The 21,981-nt window shown below is 39.1% G+C and overlaps 1 protein-coding gene across 1 annotated transcript; it reads left to right on the top strand.

Moving 5' to 3' along the window:
• The first annotated feature begins 1,766 nt into the window (after positions 1-1,766).
• On the top strand, positions 1,767-21,567 carry TDRD12 (tudor domain containing 12). The gene is made up of 30 exons (XM_014881766.2): positions 1,767-1,919; positions 2,219-2,355; positions 3,402-3,521; positions 4,136-4,191; positions 4,937-5,022; positions 5,700-5,898; positions 6,083-6,159; positions 6,460-6,518; positions 7,228-7,288; positions 7,936-8,040; positions 8,469-8,654; positions 9,097-9,250; positions 10,209-10,336; positions 10,891-11,073; positions 11,795-11,923; positions 12,724-12,841; positions 13,596-13,729; positions 13,817-14,037; positions 14,251-14,350; positions 15,555-15,742; positions 16,051-16,258; positions 16,774-16,866; positions 17,785-17,954; positions 18,439-18,498; positions 18,588-18,697; positions 19,727-19,778; positions 20,264-20,377; positions 20,458-20,611; positions 20,705-20,771; positions 21,113-21,567. Exons 1-30 carry the CDS (start codon positions 1,851-1,853, stop codon positions 21,196-21,198), a joined length of 3,624 nt encoding a protein of 1,207 aa, XP_014737252.2. The 5' UTR covers positions 1,767-1,850; the 3' UTR covers positions 21,199-21,567.
• Positions 21,568-21,981: the final 414 nt, after the last annotated feature.

Here is a 21,981-nt window from a genome sequence, read left to right as displayed (position 1 = left end):
AACATATAAATCAGTTGCTTAGGCTAGTACTCCTGACATGAGTAATAAAAATCCATAAGCTTACTTTAGGTGTATGCTCTTCAAATAGGCCTCCACAAAAATGATGGTTTATCAATGCTTTTCTTTTACAGTAGTGACAAGTGAGACACAGGAGATAAACATGGAAGTTGTGGTATTAAAGGTATGCTGCTTTTTTAAAAAATCTGAAGGACTGATGTCTTATTTCCATGTGACTTTCTGGAGGTCACATTTGCAAACGTGATGTTGGCTGTGCATTTCTATTCACCAGCACTTCTTTGCACTTGTGGAGTCATATTTGGGTTATATATATTTTGTCATTTAAGTTTTATTTTCTTGTTTCTGTTGTAAAATAGGTGAGCAGGTGTGTGAATTAACACAGGCAGGCAGCCAGAACAACCACAAAACCACAGCTGAAATCTAGGGAGTAAATTTATTAAGTTAACTGGCTAAGCGGCGAATCTGGGGCACACCCAGGTGGTCACTGTCAGGCTCAGCCCATCCCAGCAGGATTCATCCAGAGCCCTGTGAGTTCCCCTGTGCTTTGTGTGATCTCTGAGCTTTGATCTTTCTCCCAACATGGAGCTCAGCATATCCATGAGACTGCCTCTAGGCCTCTCCAAGCACCTGTGTTACCTCTACACAGAAATTCTACTTCTCAAAACAGAGGATCAGCAGCAGTAGGCATAATAGATGGGGTTTCCCACTCTGATATTCTCCAGGCCTCAGCATTCTCAGCTGTAAGGTCACTTGATCTATTGTACCTGACCAGAGCTATCTTCCTCACCATTTTTACACTTTTAATCCCTTCCTCCTAGCAGTAGGGATGCAGCTAAAATCTAAAATGAAAGATGTGCAACACAATGTTAAGTAATGTGTAGTATAGTACTAGATTTTACTGAATTTCACAGGAGATTGTGGAAAATGCAGAATACAGCTGACTGTATTCTATATATGATGTCATGCTGAGCAGTAAAAGCTGCAGGTTTGTTTGTGGTTGTCAGATCTGCCTGCCCAAGTCAGTAGCATTGTGTGTGATGAAGCTCTGTGTTCTGGAAATGGCTGAGCAATTGCCAGTGGGAAACAGTGAATACATTCCTTGTGTTGCTTTGGTCTCACCTGCAGCCCTTGCCTAGTCAGCTGTTCTAATACCAGCCTGTGAGTTTTCTCACTTTTACCCTTCCCATTGTCTGGTCATCCTGCTGCAGGGATGTGAGTGAGGGAGCAGCTCTGGGGGGTTTAGTTGCCTACTGGGATTAAGCCACAACAGCTGGGGACCGGGATCAGCTGGAACACTGGAATGTGACAGTTTACAAAGGCTTAGCAGAAAGCTGTCACTGTTCTAAAGAAACTTGCTGTCATGCAGACATTCTGAGCACATAGAAAAGCCCCTTGATGAGGTTTGTCATTTTTTAGGGTTTTTTATGTACTTCCAGAGGACTTCATATGAAGTAAAGACTTTGTCTTTGCACTTTGCCCACTGTTTGGTTTAACCAACTTTTTAATAATGCTGCTCCCTTGTAGACCCCACATGGTGTTTGTTACAATGCTAAAGAAACTTGGAACCTGAGAAGCCATTTGATGAACTAATGAACTAGTGAAAGATGTTTCTAACATTCTGTATCTCAGTATCAGTCACCATAATTTTGAAGGTGCCCCGTAAAAATAAAGTTTTATTTTTACATTTTCTGCTCAGATACTCTTGAAAGCTAGTAGTATTTGTTCTCTACTCCTTGCCCCAGGTTGAAGATCCAAGTTGCTTTTGGATTGCTGTGAAAGGATGTGTGCCGGGCCTGGTCAGTGAAACTGCATATGAAAACCTGAATGCTGAAATGAAACAATTTTATAGCAGTTACAAAGGTGCAGATGAAATAAAAGGAGAGGAGGTAGAAAAAGGCCAGGTAAGATCATTACTCTATGTAGAAATTATCTATTATTTGAATGGGTTTACGGGTGAAGTATCAAATATATGTTTTTGGTTTGTTTTTTTTTTTTACACAGAAAAATAGAGACTAGCATCTCTGTGGGTTGTGTTTTGTCATCTGTAAGCCTCCTAACTGTGCAAGCTGTAAGGCTTGCACTTTGCAAAGAAAACAGAAGGCTGTGTAATAAATACTGTGTCCTTGCCTCTGAAAAACCTTTGAGTGTAACTGGGGCCATTTAGAAGAACCTGCTGTCTTGTTCTTTGTCTCTTCCTCAGGTTTATGTGGTTTTCAGTGAGGAGCTCCAGTGCTGGTGTAGGGCACTGGTCGGGTCAGTGCAGTGCCGGGCAGATGGTTACCAGCTCGGATGTTTCCTTGTGGATTATGCCAAGTACTGTTCTGTTCCATCAGAGAAGTATGTGTTAAGAGTTTTTAGCACTGTGATGTATGTGCTAATAGGTGCAGATGCTATTAATATTTATTTAGTCAATGCTTTAGTTAATTGAGGTGTAGATTGTGTCCACAAGAAGCTGCTAAACAGATGATAGCACTTAGAAGAGTCTAAGTGCAAACCAGTCCTTATTTTGTGATATTTTAAAGATGTTTCCTATTTTAGGTTTTGCTTTTTAAAATATTCAGAAGAGAAATAATGTCAGTTTGTTGTGATTGCCAGTTAAAACTTAGTTTTATATTCCTTTTTCCTTAATAATTTTCTATATATTAAAAAAAAATTAATATTATGGCCAGTGAAGGTCAGGCCCAAAAGCCATCTATAGGAGCAGGGTTTCACTTGCTGCAACAGCTTTTGAGGTCTAAACAGAAATATGTGGGGATTTTCCCACTGCAGTTGACCAACCTGTTTACTAAGATCTGACAGTTTGTCATGTTATGGTGCCAAAAAAGGTGAATTTTCACAGGCTCTCAGTTTTTGATGAAATGAGTATAAAACACTGAATTTCTAAAATCTTGAAAAATATGTTGTATGTTCTGGAGCAACCTAGTCCAGATCTTAAAGTTTATTTCTCTATTAAAATGCACAACTTGGAGCACAAGAAACTTCACCAAATAGATTTTGATAGTATTTTAATATAAATAATGTTTTTAAGTTGACTCTTGCTATGTTGGAAAACAACTTGACAATGGGTTAAATACCATGAAGATATTTAGAAGATGAATAGCAAGAAGACTTGAAACTGCAGTGGTAAAGGATCAGAGGGATGCCGAGTAACTAGGATGTGTACTGATAATAAATGAATAGAAAGATAATTCTGTTCACCAGCTGGCCCGATGGCACCTCTTAGAGTAAGACACTGGTTCCAGGGTGGAAGCCAGTGGGATCCAAACTCCTGAAAGGACTGTGTTGTCAGGTTCAGGGTAACAGGAGGTGGTTTGTGAGGCCAGCAACTTCTGGAGAAGAAATTCTGCCCTGTAAAATGAGATACTTTCCACTTTGTTTTGCAGCATTCGAGTCTTAGCAGGAGCATTTGCAAAGATCCCACATAGAGCAAAGAAGTGTCGGCTGCACTGCACAAAGCCACTGACACTGCATATTGACTACTGTGAGAACACTGCCAAAATAGGGTAAGGAGAGTTTACTAAATCTCTTCTCTATTCATGCATTTCTAAAATGTGAGGGTTTAGTGCAGAATTTTTAGAAGGGATTATAGTTCAAGAAGAAACCTGTAATATTCTCATAGTAAACTCAGAACACAGAACTGTACCAGCTACTAAAAGGAAAATTAACTCTCTTCCAGCTGAGAGGACAGAGCTCCCTGGGGAAGTGGTGGGGTCACCACTTTAAAAGATTTAGAAGATGAGTAGATGTGGCACTAAAGGACGTGGTTGAGTGGTGGCCTTGGCCCTGCTGAGTTAGGGGTTAAGACTCAGTCATCTTGGGGTTTTTTTTCCAATCTAAATGATTCCGTGATTTCTTCATATTTTATGTTGGGTGCAAGCCATGATACCTTGACAAAACACTCTTTTAATTTTAATCAGCTCATTATATTAGTGAGCTGGAACAATATTACCAAGAGTAAAGTAATGTGCTAAGTAATCAGATTCTGCTGATTTGTCTAGTTCTGCACTTTGTAAGAATTTGAATAACTTAAATCTTTGTGCTTGTATAGAGTTGTTTTTTTTAATTACCATTTTCATGGTTTATAATGTGGAAAAACTGGTTGTGTTTATTTTCCTAGACCAGCCAAAAGATGGGATACTGCTGCTATCCAGCATTTTCGAAAACTTCTTGAAGGTAGGTAGCACTTCAGTTTTGGGAAGAAAAAAAGTTGTTAGAGGAATGTAGTACTTGTGTATGCATTTATTATACTTGTTTATACTTTATTATATTTGCAAATGTTGCTTATTGAAAAACAAGGAGAAAGGAGCTGTATTTTGAGTACTCTGGGCTTCCTTGCTGCATATATTTTGGTAGTTAAGTAGACTGTGTTAGGGTAGATTAGGCTAACTGAGGGAGCATTCATGTCACATTTGTTTTGAGCATTGGAACCATGCTGTGTATTCAGCCTGGGACTCTGAGTCAGCATCCCAGCTCTCCTGTATGGGCGTGTGCAGAGGTGCTTCAGGGCTGGGGAATGGACTTTGATCAGCTGTGTGTGCCCGAATGAAAAGTGCAACAAAGCTGTACAGATGTGCAAATACAAACTTCTTTCAAGAAAAGGAAATGTCACACTTGGAAAGCACATGCTGCTGCCCCAGGCTGTCAGAGTCTAAGAGAAAACCAAGACTTTCAGTGTAGAACTAAGGTTGGTTTGTCTTGAGATCATTAATCTGTTTTAACTCTCAATCCTCCTTCAAAGACTAAGGACAAGTTCCTTTTTGGAGCTTTTAAGTTTTTATTGTTAAATTCCTTGTTTCACTTAGGTGTAACATTTTTAATTGTGATTTCTCTTTTTGTCTGTCTCAGTAAGTAGAAGTGAAGAACGCTGGTGGTGTGATAAGGATTTAATCTTTTTTCTTGTGTTTATTATTACATTTAGAGGCTACTGAGGTTAAAGCCACAATACAGGCAGTAGAAGATAACGTGTTAGACGTGTTTCTTTTTGTGACTATAAGAGATGAAAAGGTAAGATACTTCTAAATTTTCAACTCTATAGATGTACCTTGCTATCAGCTTAAGACTGGAAAGCATGACTTAGGGGTTTTGTAATTTCAATCAGATACAGTGGCAGCTAAATCATTTACTTATCAGAGGTTTTTGTTACAGTTCTGTTCATTGTAAACCTTTGGAGAAATACTAATAGGCACAACCTTAATTTTTCTCTAGATGTACCTTTTTTTTTTTAATTATTGATGAGCAAGTGCAGTCCAGCTAGTATTTGTGGGTAACTATATGCACTATTCTTGTGATAAACACTGGAAGTTGTTTCAGTAAAGCAGCTGCATAATACTGTAAAAATAAAAGTTCACACTCTTGCGTACAGCTGAGTTCTCAAGGAGCTGGAAAAAGTGTCCAGTCTAGTTCCACTGGCCAAAATGTGTAACTTGTGTCAAATCTCTGCTGTATCTACTGCCAGACTTAAGCAGCTGTATGGTAGATACAAGAAGCTTTTGTTTTTTTCTGCCAGATTTTGATGTATACTGATTCCAAAAGAAATAAACAGTGTTGACTGAATTAGAGGGGTCTCTTAGATGTGTAGGGCTTATAGAAACAGATAATTCAGTTCTAAATAAGTATGTGCTGGTGTAGCTTACTGCTTGTTGACACTGATGGAAAAAAATCTTGTTTGGGTTTTTTTGTAGATATGTGTTAATGATGATCTGGTTGCAAAGCACTTTGCTCATTACAAGGAAACTGAAGGGACTGCAGGGAGTTCTTCAGATGATTGTGACAGTGAAGTGTCCTTGAATGAGTGTGTTCCAGTGGAGTTTGTTGGTCCTACGTTTCATGCCAGGCCAAAACTGCCCTTTGGGGAGGAGATGTCACCACGTCTTGAGCCAGGTGGGACCCACGAGTGTGTGAGACATTCCTACAAGCAGCACCTTGTGTGTTCAGTTGGATGTGTGGAACGGGAATTTCCTGCCTTGGTTTGGATCCAAATGACTGGGACACATGGTGTCCATCTGTGGCTTTCATGTGTTCAGATAATCAGAAGTGGGTATCTCCATTTTATTTACCTTTTTAGGTCTTGCTGGATGTAATTCTGTTCTTGAAAAGAGATCCCAAAGGTCACGTAAAGTTCCAAAGGACAATACTGTGCCTGTAAGTGTTACATTTCTTTTTAAATGTGAAATACAAACTAAGGTAAACACATATAGGCCAGATTAGGAGTGCTTTAATCATCCAGCTTGATATTCTTAGACATATATTCTTAGATATTCTTCTTTCTGAAGTTTGTTTCATCAGAATTGTTGCCTTAGTGAAAGGAACTTCAAATTTGTAAAAGAATGCTGCAAATATTAGTAGAATATAACAGCTGGGTAAGAAAACCACTTTCAACTTCGTGTTTTAAATACTGCTTTTGAAGAGTATTCTAGTGCTTACAATGCGTTTTCTTTCTAGGTGGTCGGCATGGTGCCAGGTGTGCCTTCCAAGGAAGATAAAGCAGTTCAAACAGAGAGGTGTGGTGCAGCATTATAAGTACTGAGAACGATTCTGTAGTCAGGCAGTTGGGAGCTGTAGTAGGTTTGCAGTTCCTGTTCTTAGGCCTCTAAAGGGCAGAGGGAAAGGGAAGGTACATACACATGCTTTTGGGGAGGGAGGGACTTGGAAGCTGCTGATAGTTACCCAGACTAGAAAAAACAGCAGTTCTTTCTAAATAGTAGCTTGACAACAATGGGGAGGTATTTTCCTGCACACTAAATATGTTAACTTGCTTTTTATTCTTAGAGTGATTTATAAAGTTTTCAGATTTAATGGAATATGACTGGGTCAATTTGTGCAATGCTTTCACAGTGCTGCAGGTTAGTTGATGCATATGTAATAAACCTCAGGAGTATTTCTTTCAGTTTCTAACTGATACAAAGATGAGTTGTTTTATGTTTTGGAACTTTTAAAAAAACCTCTTTTTTCTACAGTCCAGTCTGTTTTTCTTCTAATGTTAGGGAATTTACCAATTAACTTTGAAAAAGATTCTGAGGGATTTTTTCCACTAAACTTTGCTTTCCAAGTAGTGGGTTTTGATTTCTCCTTTTGTATTGAGGGTTTTTCTCATTGGCATAGATATGTCAGAAATACTTTGAGTGAATTGCTTCAGGACACTTGGCAAATACTGGTGGTATTTATAAATGATGTTTTTCTTTTGTATTTATGTTGGATTTAATATCTCAGGCTTCCACAGTTCCTAAATTCCAATTCCTTCCAGACACACACACTTGAAGATGACCAACAGGTATTTCAAGCATTAACTTTCATTTAACTTCTCTTGTGCAAATATTTTGGTTTTGGTAGCATTGGGTCTTTGTGGAAGCAGGGGCTGACTGCACCTGCATTGGCCTCTGCAGGCCAAGCTGAGCCAGCCAGCCAAGTTGGGGATGCCTCTCTGAATTGAAGAAAGGGCAAAAACACAGGGAAGGGAGCAAAAAAAGTGAAAACAGGCAATGGCAGGGTCAGAGGAGTAGAAGGAGCTCCGTGCAGATGTTGCTGAAGGAGCTGCTTAGAGGACCCACAGAAGAGAAGAGAGAAGGAGCAATAAAGAGAAATTTCTGTCTGCATTGTGACTGCAGTCCCTGCCTCATGCTGCTCCGTGTGGGACTGAGTGCCAGCTGTACACAGTCCATCCACTGCATCTCTTGAGGGGCTTAAGACAGTTAAGACCATCTTTGAAATAAAAACTCATTGTTGCTATTCTTAAAGAAAGATTTTCACACTTGGTCTGTGTAACCTATCAGTATGTATGAATCATATTTAAAGTGAATTTAGGATTTGATTCATTTACATCAAAATGCCAGTTTTAAAAATATGGTGAGTGCTTCTGAGTTTTTGCTAAGCTCCTTTTGTTAAATACTGCTTTTCTCATCTATTGTCTCATGGTTTCAGAGTTTTCAAAGTGTTGGGAAAGAAAAGAACTTCGTGTTCCTGAGCAAAAAACTCGAGCCATCATCAGTTTTGGAAACAGCACCACTTTTTGATGGTCTGAAAAAGGTAGAGGTGATGATACTACAGTGATTTCCCCCCCCCCCCCCCCCCCCCCCCAGACAGGTTTCATACCTCAAATCTGCATAGTGACTATTACAGTAATACCTCAGTTTGGTTGAGAAATATGTACAGAGTTGTTCATGTGGTTAAGTAAATGAAGCTTTGAAGAAATGCTGTAAGAACGTTACTTGTTTGGCTTTTTGTTTTTTTTTTTTTTTTTCTGGTATGTTAGCCACTGCTGCAAGTGGATTTGAATTTTAATACAGTGATTTAACAGCTCAGCCCAGAAGATGGTATTTCATATTACCTGTTAAGGACATTTATTATGTAGTGGGTCAACAACTTTTAAATCACTTGTTGTTATGTTTTGTCTTGTTTTGTTGGTGTTTAAGTACGTGAATTTAATAGAAAACTTCTAATTTCTCTTTGTGTAGGAACTTGTTCGGAACAAGTTTCCAGGCCCTACCTTCACTGAGTCCTACTGTTGGCCACCAGTAGCTTGGGGATGTGATGTCGTTGCCATCTCCCAGCAGGGAAATGATCCCTTGCTATATATTCCACCAGTTCTTACACTTCTGCAGTTGAAAAGTGACTACCAAGCCTTGCCAAACATGAGTGGGGTATGTATATATTAGACCAGAGAACTATTACTACTCTGAATATTTGGAATGCATACATTAATGTAATCTCAGTGTATCTTCAGGATGCCCTCCAGTTTCTGTGAGGCCTCTGTAGAGGACTTGGGTGGACTGTGTGAATAGGGGGAGTCCCAAACTTACTTTTAAAGTAATCCCTAGCAAGTGGTTCATGCTCTAGCACTTAGATGCATGATGAAGCTTTGTTTCTTCAGGAGTAGTATGTACTCATTAAACTAAAATGGGTATTAGCTCTTTTAAATACTGTAATGTATTTTCTAGCTTGTATTAGATCACACAAACAGAATTACTGAGGTCGTAAGGCACCTCTGAAAATGGCCCAGTATAGCCCAAGTAATGCAAGATTCTCAGGGTTTTGTGCTTCTGTCTAAGACTGTGTTGTTAATTTTTGTACCTGTGTATGTAGCCATTAGCACTGATTTTATGTCCTGGATGGAAGAAGGCACAACTTGTTTTTGACCTGCTGAAAACATACAGGAAAGGCTGCAGACGCCTTCATCCAATGCTGATAATCCTTGGGCAGAAGAAGGAAGCAGCCAGCCAAGTGGACATCCAAGGCTGTAAGAATACTTTGTCATCTTAGTTATGCTTGGAGCCTGTGTGGGCTGCCTTAATTGCAGGAGCATGTGAAAGAGCAATTTCTGCTTCTCAAGTTCTTAGTTTATCAAATGAAGTTGGGGGTTTTGTTTGTTTAAATGGTGCTTTACAACTTGCTGTTGCAATAAACTCTCAGTACTTTGTGCATCTCACTCAGTAACATGCAGAGGGTGCTCTACAGAGAAGCAGCATAGAAATTAAAAAAAAGCTGTTGGGAGACTTGCCCTGCTTGGATGTATGTACTTAAAACATTTAAACATGTTCTGGTTTGATGTCTTTGTTAAGCTTTGGTTGATACCTGAATTTTCAAAAGTGGCTTTTGTTGTGCCAAGGGAATAAGAACTATGGATAAAACTATGAAGAATTGTGTAAAACTCCATTACAGCAATTGGTATTCTTTCATCCATCATTCAAGTTTGAGCCTGGTGGATGGGTTCAGACCTTTTAGCAGCAGAGCTGTTGGTGTATTTGCACCAGTAAAGATTGGTGTGGTTTTATTTTTGTGTGTAGATAGATACACGTGTATGTAAATTCCTAAGCTACAATGTGTGCTTTATTCCACTGTTGAAACAACTTTCCTGAAATTGCTCTTGCATATATTTATAAAAATATTTCCCTTCTGGCTGTTTGGTTCTGAAGTTCTTGCTTCTAATTCCAGTACCTTACTGGAAAATGAAATTACGTCCTGCATTGTAAAGTTGTTAACCTTCAGACATTTCATTGGATTTCAAAATATCAGAGCATCACCCACTTTGTCCTGAAAAATTTGCAGGAGTAGAAAAGTAAAAACTCCCCAGCTTCAAGATGATGAATCTGGAATACAAACGTGACCCTTTCTAATAAAGCTATTTTGGTCCTTTGGTGTCATAGTAATGCTCTTCCAAGTTGTTAGTTAATAGTAACAGTCTTTCCAACTTGCAGGTGAAGTAGTAGTGACTACACCATACAACCTCCTGAGACTGCTGGAACACAACACTGGGTTTTTGTGTAGGCTTTGCCATCTTGTTCTTGATGAGATTGAGGTGCTGTTGTCTGACACTACTGAACAGGTAAATGGCTTACAAAATCACTGGACAAAATGCTGTTCCAATTTTGTGTGTGTCTGAAACAATGGCACACACTGAGGAAAGAACCACTGGAATTGGATTTATGATGAACTTCTTTCTTTCCTCCTTTTTTTTTTTGTAATTTGTAAATTACTGTGTTGGCAGGTTGGACTTGTCTTCTAGTTACCACCTAGCTTTTGCTGAATGCCTCTGCCCTCAGATCTGCTTTGTCTGGGCTTTTTAAATTGAGGATTTAAACAGATGCTCTTCCTGAGATTTCCGTATTCTCTGGACAGAATCCTGCATTACAGCTGTGTGCACAGGCGTATGCTGTCACTACGTGCTGTCCTGTTGCTTTCTCTTGCTTCAGAAGTCGTTCAAAGAATAGAATAAAAGTTTACAAACCAAACTGTTCTTTTGAGGTGTGACACTTGTAGTTTGCTGTGGTAGTGGCTTTGTAACTGGAAAAAACAGTGTTCTCAAACAGTGTCTTTTTCTGGGCTGTCATGCTTGCTGGAATATGATGAGAGGAGAGAAAAAACCTCTTTTCTTCCTAGGTGTTTGCTATACTGGATTGTTACAAGAAAGCCACTGCACAGGGGGATCTACCACATCAGATCATTGCTGTGGGAACTCAGTGGAATAAACACATCACACCCTTGGTAAAGGAGTTCATGAATGATCCTCACATTGTGATAACAGTTATCGAAGAAGCTGCCATCTTTGGAAATGTGCATCAGGTAAAACTTTGGAAACGGTGTCATTGCTTGGATACATGGCTGCTGCTGGTTTATTGGAAGCAGGTGGTGCTGCAGTGCTGCCTCCCAGTGTGAGCTGAAGTGGCTGGTAAAAATCGTGCTGATGAGTCACTGAACAAGCTGGAGGTCTCTTTTCTTTATAAGACTGAGATGAAGACAGTTCCTTGAGTATTTCATGGTTAGTGCAGATGAGTTTAAATTTGATGAGATGCATTTGCAAATAGTACAGTTTTTGACCAGGGTGTTACCAGAATGTTTTTGCAGTTCTGAGTTGTGACTGGCAGAACTACAAGGTAAACAGTGCCAAGGCAAATCTAGTAAAGCATTTGGTTTGCTGCTTTCACACAATACCAAACTTTTGACCTCAAATTTCTAGCAGGCCTGTTACATATTCTTAGATATCCTTTTATTTAGTTGACACTTAGTGCGGTATAGCCCTTAAGAATAATACAAGATGGTTTAAGTTTGATTTGGATTACTCTGTCTCAGAATGGAGTAGTTAGTGGATTTTAAATGTTGGGAAATCTCCAAAGGTAAGACACTGAGCATGTCAGGAAACAACCCATGAGTTTTTGTGAGAAGCCTTAATGATTAGAACTGAAAGTGTCCATGTGTGGATGCATTAGGATTAGGAAGAATTACATAGTAAAATATGTATGGGTTTATATGAATTACCAGCCCTCTGTTTTGTATTTGCTTTTAGGTGGTGCAGCCCTGCATGAACAGCAATAGAACTGCTGAGTTACTCAAAATCCTGGATTTTACCCAGAGCAATCTTCAGAAAGTGCTGGTATTTGCTGACTCAGTAACTGAAGTAGAGATGATTCATAAGGTAAGAAAGTTTTTAAACTTATATAAGGAAGGGTTTTTTTCATTTTGAAGTCATAATAAACTAAAATATGTTGGCTTCTGAGTAGAAAGGAGGAATGTGGATTTGTAAGTTAATCATTCCTGCTAAAAGTAACCCCAAATTGACTACCAGCAAAGAGCTGGCCTAGATCATGTGAAACTTAAAGGTTTCTTTTCTGATGTAAATATTAGTGTATCTGGAATGTTTATTCTTCAGTGATTGTTAGTGGAAGCAAATCTGGTTTGAGATTGTGACCAACACATTTCCCTTGAATATTTGAGGGTTCAAGTATATCAAAACCAACCCCTACCACCACTTTAAATTGTTGATGTTAAAGTAGGATTGAAACAGTTCATAGTAATCCTTGTGTACACCAACTTGAAATATTTTATCTGGCCTATGAAAATATTTCGAGGGTTCACGTAATGAAGAGTGCTCGTTCTGAGAGACTGAAACATGAATCTGCATGTTGTTAGATCATGGAATCAGACTAGAGATGACACATTAATGAGGGGAAAAGCTTGACATCTTTACTTTCTTAAAGGTCTTTCTGTATTAATACTTGGGAACATGAGCTTGAGTTTTCTTTTTATGCAGGAAAATAATTAACCTTATCTCCATTAATACAACTTTTTTCATATAAGCAACCTAAATTTCGCTTTTCTTGTGTCTCTACAGTAGAGTGTGGTAAATTCTAGTAAGAGATGGTGCTTTAATTAGAGTTGATTGAAGCAAGTACTGCAGCATTGCAGGAATGTGTAACTTTTCACTTTGCCATGCAGGCACTGAAGAGCAACTCAGTAGTTTCCTTGAAAAAGCATAAGGAGAGCAAGTGTAATGCTAAGTGTGTCTTGGAGAGGTGGAGAAAAATGCACAGTTCTGGCACTCTTGCTGTGTTAGGTGAGGATTCTCTGTCTGCTTGGGATTGTATCTTTATGCAGAACTAAGATCTGCACCTAGCACTTACACTGAATTATCTCACCACTTCACAGGGGCAGATCCCTATGGATTCTTTCCAGTTCTCTGTTTACTTCTCAATGCTACAGCCCTTTGATTTTCTTTTTTCTTTTCTTTTCTCCTGTTACTATTTTCCCTGCTTTGTTAAAAGAAGTGCCAGTATTTTCAAAGATTTTCCATAATTTCACAATTGTTTATGCCACAGAAGAGATGCTCAGTCTGAAATAATTTCCAAATGTGTAAGTTCATTAGAGTTTTGGGTTATTTTTCAGTTTTTTTGCAACAACAAAGGCCTCTATCCATTTTCAAACTCAAATTGTATTTCATGTTACACAAAAACAAGAAGGTGGACTTCCCTCTGCTTTTAGGTTCATGAAGAGCTGTGAGAATTCCTGCATTATTTCAGCTGTCTCCTGTCTTACTCTCTGAATTACTGGGCAGTGCTCAATTCTCTGTATTCTGTAGTGCTGACAGGAAATAGAGAATTCTGTGAGATTGGCATGAAATGCTGTGTATGCCATATGCTGATGAGATTTATTGACTGGAGAGATAAAAAAGCCTTATAGGAAAATAGTGGGCAAAAATCCATCTTCCAGTCATTGGGTGGGGAGAAGGAAATCAGCTATGGTACATGTGATATGATCCTTCCCATGTTTGAATTATTACAGTTACATATCTGTGTCAAACATGTGCTTAGTTTTAACAGATGACTGCCTGCAGTCCTTGGGAATCAGAGATGCAACTTGTGTGATCCATTTCAGTTTCCCATCTCCAGGAGTCTTTGGGCAGCGCCTGCAAAGCATGAGTGACACCATCTGCACTGGGATAAAGGTTTGGGTGAACCTTGACTGGGTAATACACCAAGGGATTATTACTGGATACATCAACATTTTCCAAAATGTTTCTTATTACTTCTAGGATTCTGCTGTAGATCAGGAGCACACTAAGGCCAAGTCAGTCATTCTGCTGACAGAGAACAGTTCCTGTCATGCACCTGGGATTCTCCAATATTTAAAGCATGCAGAAGCTGAAATTCCAAAAGAATTCTATGATTTGACTGCCAGGGTGCTGGAATCTGAGGAAAATCAGAAATCTTCAAGGCCCCTGTGTGCTTCTCTTAAAGCGTTTGGGATTTGCAGGTAACAGAATGTCAGCTTTGCATACCCTGAGTGATGATTGCTGCTGATTCCTTGATGGATTTTCCTGTTGGATGCTTTTATCTAAAACAGGTTTTGCTCATACTTTTATTTTTTTCTGTTGTCTGTTGCAAGTCACTTAACAGTAGTTTACAACTGAAAGCAAAGAGCTTTTTTCTAAACCTGTTGTGTTTTTTTTTTTTTTTTTTAATGTAGGAACAGAACAGAGTGTCCAGATCGCCATCAAATTAATTTATCAATAGACATGGCCCAGAATATTGCAGCTGAAATGATAGAAACACCTGAACGTGTGACAGTAAGTTCCAGTTTTCTTTGGGCTTGGGTACCATGAGGACAGGTCTTAACCAGCTACTTAGCATGTTACTTATTTTTTTTGTATTCCATCAATCTTACTGCAGTGTGGCTATCATTTGATGTGGCTGTTCATTATTCTCTAGCTTTCTGCCCTTCACCCTTTCATAAATCAGTGTGCCAGATGTTCCTTGTATCCTTAGCTTGAACTGGAATTGTTTTGAAGATAATCCTATGTTTACCTCAGGCTATTTTTCTGCTTTGAAGATTCATATTTTGTGGGAAGAGGACTTGTGTGCTGTGTCTTCATTCCCTTTATAATATGTGACCATATATCAAAACTAACAAAGATGGAGGTTTCTAGAAACATCTTTCTTCTAGAGGAAACACAAAGTGATCTGTAGGAGTGAAGAGAAGTTGAAGTGGAAGGACTTTTTCTTAGCTGACGTGTTGGTGCAAACTTCCTGAAAACAGAGCATTTTCTGGCCTTGGGATTAGAGAATGTTTTTTCATTTATAGGATGCCCAAGAAATGGGGAACTCCTCTCATGTAGGTAGAACATTTGAGTTATTTCCTTCAAAAATATCAGTGCTTTAGAAGACTCTTCTACTACAGAGTACTGTTTTATTTAGACTTTTTTTTCAGTAGTTCCACATTCATGAAACCCTCATGGCTATAAGGTTGACTTTGCTATGATAATTCTTCACATCCCAGTAAGAGTTTGTGTCTCTTTGAGACTTGGGCTTTTTCTGAGGTGCACTCAGAGCAGCATCTTATGCATTGATGGCATACACAGCTGTGTGTTGGTAGTCTTTTATTTAAGTCATTTTGGTGCAAAAAATGCAGTCAGTTCTTGTAAAACTCCCTGTAAGGCTGCAGAGTGTTCAGAGTAGAGCTGGAGTGGTGCAGAATGTGTGAGTGGTGAGTAGCCTGGCAGATAATTGGCAGAGCTCTCCCTGGTGTTCACTGAGGTGGAATATCATCACTTGACACCCAACTGTTCTTGCTCCATACATTGCTGTCCACTGCTGACTGATCTATGGGCAGTTAGGATTGAGAGTAATAACAACCAACTGCTTTCTGAAATGTATGTGCAGCAACATCTCTCACCTTTTGGGGCTGGAAAAGAGGTGTGTGAACTATATATATTTAATTCGTTTGAGAAATCATCCACCTCTCCTTTCTGCTGATGTATTTGATCCTTTCAGATCCTGCCTCTCCTCGTTATACATGCAACAAACTACTTTGGTCGAATAGTCAAGAAACAAAAGGACCAATATACAGTTCTTGCTAAAGAAATGAATGATTATTTCAAGGTATCAGGACACAGGATTTCTGTTAACACCGTGGAGAAGTCAGTGTTGTATGGGTTACATGAGGGAGCCAATTGCCACAGGTAAAATTTTGTTGGCTTTTTACTTTATTCATGTGCATATATTTATACAAAGCTCTTAAAAAAGTTGACTTTTGGGTAAAGAAGAAAGCTCATCTTCAAAAGCAGCAAAAAATCATTGCTATGCCAATAATGCTTTTAGAAAGCTTTTGTCTACTCTGTATTCCTGAATGGCAAACAAGATGACTGCCCACACATGCACTCAGTTGCCGAGTGAAAATACCAGTTTTAAAATGAGAGCAGCTTTAAAAATTACTCTGCACAACTGGTTACATGAATAATAATTCTGTTTCTTTTCCTACTATGTGAAGGGTTCAGGTGGTAGAGACTCCAGCAGAAGATAAAGAAAACGTCTGTAAGGTCACAATTAAATATATAGATGAAGGCAGGACAAGTCAAGTTAACAGTGATCAGCTGCTTCACTTACCTGCAAAGTTTAAGAGTCTGCCACCTCAGGCTGTGGAAATTGTAGTTTGTAGAGTAAAACCCATAGATAATGAAGTTGAATGGAATCCAAAGGTAATAAGCAGGTTTTGCATGGTATTTCCTTTACACTCTTTACGTTCCTTTCTCTGTCATTTTCTACTAGAAAACAGTTAGAAACTGTAAACTTGGGTATCAAATTGCATTGCTTACTAGTATTGACACTAAACACCTGCTGTTGGGGCAGATTCTAAGAAGGTCAGTTGCCTTTTTTTGTTCTTCTATGAAATAATACACTGAAGTTCATGGAGTTTTTTCTGGTTTAAATCCCTTTCTTTTAGAACAGGTTCTCATTGCTTTGGATTCTGGAGGGGGAACAGGGGAAGTGTTGCCCCTCTAAATTGATCTGTGTTTGAGTGATCTTTCATTAGGAAAGCTCTTTCCTTGAAGGCTAATACTGTTCTAACTTAAAATGTTCCACTGGTTTACTCAAAACTGTATTTATTTGTTGAATTTTAACATTGTTAAGCTCAGAAAACGTTGTTTCATTGTAGTTAAAGTGACTGTAAAGCTTATACATCTCAAGTGCAGTAACAACTTGTTTTTCCTAGGTGACTGATCACATTAACCATAAAATTAAAGGAAAACTTCATCATGCAAAAGTGGTACATACTTTGGGACGGACAGTTTGGGTTGACCCAATGGTAGGTATAGAATGGCAGCACTAAAACCTTAGTATTACCTGCATGTGGTCCAAGACTGTTCCGCAAAGTTGATAATAGAAGTGTATTTGGGAGCTCCAGTGTTCAGTAGTTTGTCTTGTCAAGTCAGTTCTGCAGTTTGTCACATTCTTCTGGAAGAAGGAAACTTGGATCCTCCAAGGTGGTTTGTTGATACCCAGCAGCTCTTGAAATAGACTTAATTTATTCTGTTTATAATGCTAAGTCTACTCTTACAGCTCTTAAACTAGTTTGCAGTTGGTTTTAGTCTAAATTTTTCTGCAAATTAAAAAACGTTGGAGCTTTTCTTCTTGATTTTCTTGATCAAAACATGAGAAATGGGTGCTATTGTTCTTGGATATTTTCTTGTTCTACAGTTTCACATGCATTAGCATCCAGTAGACTTCTTGATTTTGTGGAGCAAATCAAGTGAAAAATGGATTGGAAAGAGAAAATGATCTGGAAGGTCATTGTTTTCAGTAGCTTCTATTCCCATATGATGTAGCTCAATCTTTCACCAGTTTCTAGGCTTTGGGGTTTTTTTATTGTGCCCCCTCCCCCCTCAGCTGTTCTCAGGTTGTTTGGGACTCAGTTCTTTACTGCATGAGGCATATTATGGCTCTCACTTACAGGATCAGGACTGGCACCGTTTACTTAATTGCCATCCTGGTTCTGGTAGGGCACACAGCCAGTTACCTGAGCATTATCACAATGCAAGTGATGGGGATGCTTGGAAAACAATTAAACATGGGGAGGTTCTTTTCTGAAAATGAGGAAAACCAAGTTGCCTGCAGGCATAAGTCAGTAGGGTTACATTTGAAGTTTGACTGAAAGAGTAGCTTTGAGTTGGAGAGAGACCATTGAAGAGCTGTGCTTTCCCTTTATTATGTTGTGTAATTCAAGGTTGGGGTTACCAATCTTCCCACGATGAAGATGTGGATCAATGAGTACAACATTCGATCTGAGATTTTGTCGACGGGTTTGGGAACTGACAATCCTGAACATACAGGAGAAATTAAGAAGCTGTGCAGACAGGTAGCAGTTTTGGATCATGCACAGAGCTTGGAGCATTTGTAAGTGTTTGCACATTTTTGTTCAGCATTTACTTTATTAAGAGAAAGGTTTTGTTTAACTGAATACAGTTAATATTGCTGACAGTTATTTTCATTTAAATGCAGAAACAGTTGTGTTTGCGATGTGTCTTCCCATTAACCATTCTTTAGCCCCATAACCACAAGGAAAAGAAAATTGTAATTCTAGAAAATATTAGCCTAGAATTTGATGCAGACAGGCAAGTTAGTAATAAAAGTATGGAATCTGCATTCAGATTCTGTTACAATTTATGCTGCTCAGAAGCTGGTTTGGATGCTGACCAGTCAGTAATCATCTGGTACCTCAGGCACAACCTGTTTGCATTTATTCCTTTCTCCTCTCAAAGGAAGGTTGGGAGCCTCCATGTCACTGCCAAAGCGTGTAGTGCTAGGGACCAGACAGCTCTACTGTGATGCTGTGTGCTGAAATGTGTGTGATGCAACTGCTTGGATCACTTTTTTACAGACCTGCTAAGCCTGAGACTGTTGAAAAATTTGGAACTTCAGTACAGACTTCGTCAGCAAGGTACAGTTTAAAGAAGGGGCAGGCAGAGTAAGGTTAAGCTGACTGTCATTTCTGAGTTTTCTCTTAAAACTGCTTTGTCCTGTGTTCAGGAGCACAAAAGAGGACACAGCTGGTCTGGAGGAGGCGTCCAGTCCACAGGACACATCAATACAGGAAAACTCTGCTGAAAGCTGTAACAGTTCTGTGACTCTTCCAAGCAGTAAGCCTTCCATCGCTTCCACAAGTTTTCAAACGTGAATTCAAGTGAGGTGCTTGATCTCAACCTAACAGTTGTCCTGGCAGCTGCAGACAGCTCTGGGTGACAGAGCAGCACCATGAGTGATGTTTGCAGTCAGGCAGAGCTGCATTCCATCGAGCAGTCAGGAGATGCTGTGAGAGTGACTCTTGCTACTGTAATTGCGTGGCTCTTTGGGAATGCTCTGTCCTTCACACACTTGGAATTATTTGGCTCTGAGTGGAACATGTAAGCAGGAAGTGTCTGCTGTAGAGAGGACAAGAGCTCTGCAGTCCAAGGCCACAGAGTTTAAGGGAGTTGAAATCTGTTGAAATAAGAGTGTGAATAATGATACTGTTCTCTTGAGAGGTTAATTTTTTCCCCAAGATTCAGGAAACTGTGCTTCCCCCCCCCTCTCCCCCATATATTTTTAATCTAAAGGAGGTGCTTACTGTTGTGTCAGTAGAGGATAAGAAATGCTTTGGCAAAGCAGTGGGACAGGGTTACCTGCTAGCAGCTGACACATGAGTTTGGAGCAGTGGAAGGTAAAGAAGTTGCAGATAAAAAGGCTGGAGTGCTTATTGTAGAAAGCTTTTTTCCCCCTTGTAATAGTCACATTAATTCCATGTTTCAAGCTGTGGTGTTGACACCAGTATTAGTAATTTCATTCCTGAAACTCCCCACTAATTTCCAAAATTGTATTTTCAAGTGTCAAATAAATAATGTTTTGAAACTGGAAGAAACCTTTACCTGAGCTGGAAAATTGCATGTTTGATTAGGTTTTTCTTTTAATCTTCTTACTCCAATTACAGTATTCTTGATAAATTAAAAATTTTAATTGAATTATTAACTTTATGAAATCTTTCAGGTTAGGAAGTACACAATAAAAAGGACAAAGACAGTAATTCGATTGCTAGCAAGATATTTTTATGATGGTATAGGGGAATTCTGGAAACACCTGGTTTCTGTAGTATAGGGAAGTATAAAATATGTTTCTGGATGTCCTCTTTTTAGATGATGCAGTACAAGCAAAAGAAGATGACTCTACTATGCATCAGCAGAAGAGGTAAGAAAATAGTGATTTGTTCCTATCTTGCTTTTATGTGAACTGCCAGATGGGATTGTTCTGTCTCTGTCTGTGGTCAGCTGAAAAAGTTCCTTTGTCTGTCAGAGGTTGGTTTTGCTTTTAGCTTTTCCTTTGGCACTTCAAGGGCAGCCTGTGATGGCAATCTGTATTGAGACACTAAGTGTGATTCCTGTGGCTATTGAAGTCAGTGGAGCATGTCTCCCCATGGAACTTGCAGATGTGCTTCTCCAAAGACTTGGTGTTTTGTAGGAAGCTTGACTGGTGTCCCATCACCTGCTTCCTTGGCACTGTTGCTGGTGTCAGGTCTGCATGGCCCAGGCTTCTTGGCTGAGTTGGGACTTCATGGGCAAATTCTGGCTCTGTGTGAGACAGCTTGGCTAAACCTCAGTGGTTTTCTTTGGAATGCTTTGGAAAATACCTATTAAATAACTTCTAAATACCTATTAAATTAACTTTTTTTTCAGCTGTCATCCACAAGTCAAGTGGCTTCAAGATAAAATGACTGTGACGCTGAAGGTACAAATACTGAGGGCAACTGACACTAAGTGTGAGTTCTCTAGAGAGAAGGTGGCTTTCAGGTAGGTTTAAGAAACTTCACTATAATTAGCAAAGTGTCTTTGTTTGGATTTAATTTTTTTAAACTTCTTGTATATTGCAGTGCTTATTCAGAAGGCAAACTTTATGTGGTTGACCTGGAGCTGTATCAGTCAGTAATTGCAGAGCAGTCCACATGTGTGATTAAGGATACAGAGGCTGTGATTTTACTGGTAAAAGAGAAAAAAGGAGCGTGGTGCAAATTACTGAAGAACAAGGTGAAATGAAAATTAATTTGAGAGTTACTGAATGTTCTGAACACGCTTGCTGTGCATCAGAGCAGGTATTTCAAACAGTGTTTTTGTCAACAGAATGTTCACGTGTCCTTAGATTTTGAACACTGGGAAGAGTCTGAAGATGAAAGGCCTTTTACAGTTGGTAAGGATTGAATGAGTCTGTGTTTATAATAAATAAAATGATCAACATTTCCCTTTTTGCATTGGCTTTATCTGAAATACTCATTTATTTCAGCAAGTTGCTCAAATTGTCTGAAAAGAGCTGAGTACCTCTAGGGCAAACTAGAAGGCAGCAGGGCACTTTTCGATCAGCTTGGCACAGACTAAGATAGAAGATAGAAGTGGTTCTGAGTGTTTTGGTCTAGTTTGTAGCCAAAAACATTGGGCCTGCTGGGTTGGGCAATTTTGTAGTACCGTGTATTTGTTCTGGAGCTCATTTTGTCCTGGTTTATAAATGCTACACTTTTTGTTAATCATTTCCAGGTTCTGCAAAACTGAGTTACCTTCCTGCAGGATCTGAAGATTGGTTTGAGTCCTCAGAAGACAGCAATACAGACAGTGATGAATAATTGGGAGGAGAAATTCCCCTCTGATAAGAATTGTATTATTGTTAATTAAACAGTTGATGCAATTGTTGATTGTTGAGTTGATACTTGATGTAATTGTGACTTGTTCATGTAATTGTTAATTGAAAACATTAGTGCTCTTAGAACCTGACTGCAACTGTGTTTAATAACCTTCACCTGAGAACAGGTACTGGCAAAGCTGTACCTGGTGTAAGAATACTTAAGAGCTGATGTAATCTGTATTTTGGTCTTGTTCTGCATCCTGATGACAACAGAAATCACCTACTTGAAAAAAACAGCTGCAGACCAGATGTTGTCCTTCTCTTGTTTTGTTCTTTGACTTAATACCTAAATATATAATGGAAGGTGTTCTGTTGGTTTTTTTTTTTTTCTGGTAGATTAATCTCTAGTGGGTTATTTAAGAGGTGTAAGTTACCTCTAGTTTTTGTTTAAGAAACAAATCCTTCTCTGTGAAGTAGAAGCAAAAAGTGGGTTTAGCCATGCATTCTTATTAGGTCAAAGCACCAGTCTATAAAGAACAGTGTAGTAAAATACCAGCAGTACGTCCAAGAATATTCTTCTGGCCTCAAGCAGTTTTTGATCAGGGTTCTTGTGAGGAAGACCGTTCCTAGGGACTCGGGTAAGTGCAGTTGCATGTTGGAACATAACTGAGCTTTTAACATTCTCCTACACTAAGGAATTCAGTGCAATAATTTTCCTTTGTTTTGAAGCCTTCCCTAATCCGAGGGCATTGAGTGCACCCCAGTGTCAGTGGGAGGGAATGAG

The sequence above is a fragment of the Sturnus vulgaris genome, chromosome 12, assembly GCF_052056855.1.
Source record: "Sturnus vulgaris isolate bStuVul1 chromosome 12, bStuVul1.hap1, whole genome shotgun sequence".
In the NCBI taxonomy this organism is placed as follows: domain Eukaryota; kingdom Metazoa; phylum Chordata; class Aves; order Passeriformes; family Sturnidae; genus Sturnus; species Sturnus vulgaris.
This window is presented reverse-complemented; position numbering and strand designations above follow the sequence as displayed.

What these genes read in the sequence shown, in the direction of transcription:
- TDRD12 (XM_014881766.2), top strand. Translation starts at nt 1,851, where the DNA reads ATGAAACAATTTTATAGCAGTTACAAAGGTGCAGATGAAATAAAAGGA. An exon ending in CCTTGCCAAACATGAGTGGG is followed by an intron (nt 8,655 to 9,096) that starts GTATGTATATAT and finishes CTGTGTATGTAG; the next exon opens with CCATTAGCACTGATTTTATG. An exon ending in TTCTGTGACTCTTCCAAGCA is followed by an intron (nt 18,698 to 19,726) that starts GTAAGCCTTCCA and finishes TCCTCTTTTTAG; the next exon opens with ATGATGCAGTACAAGCAAAA.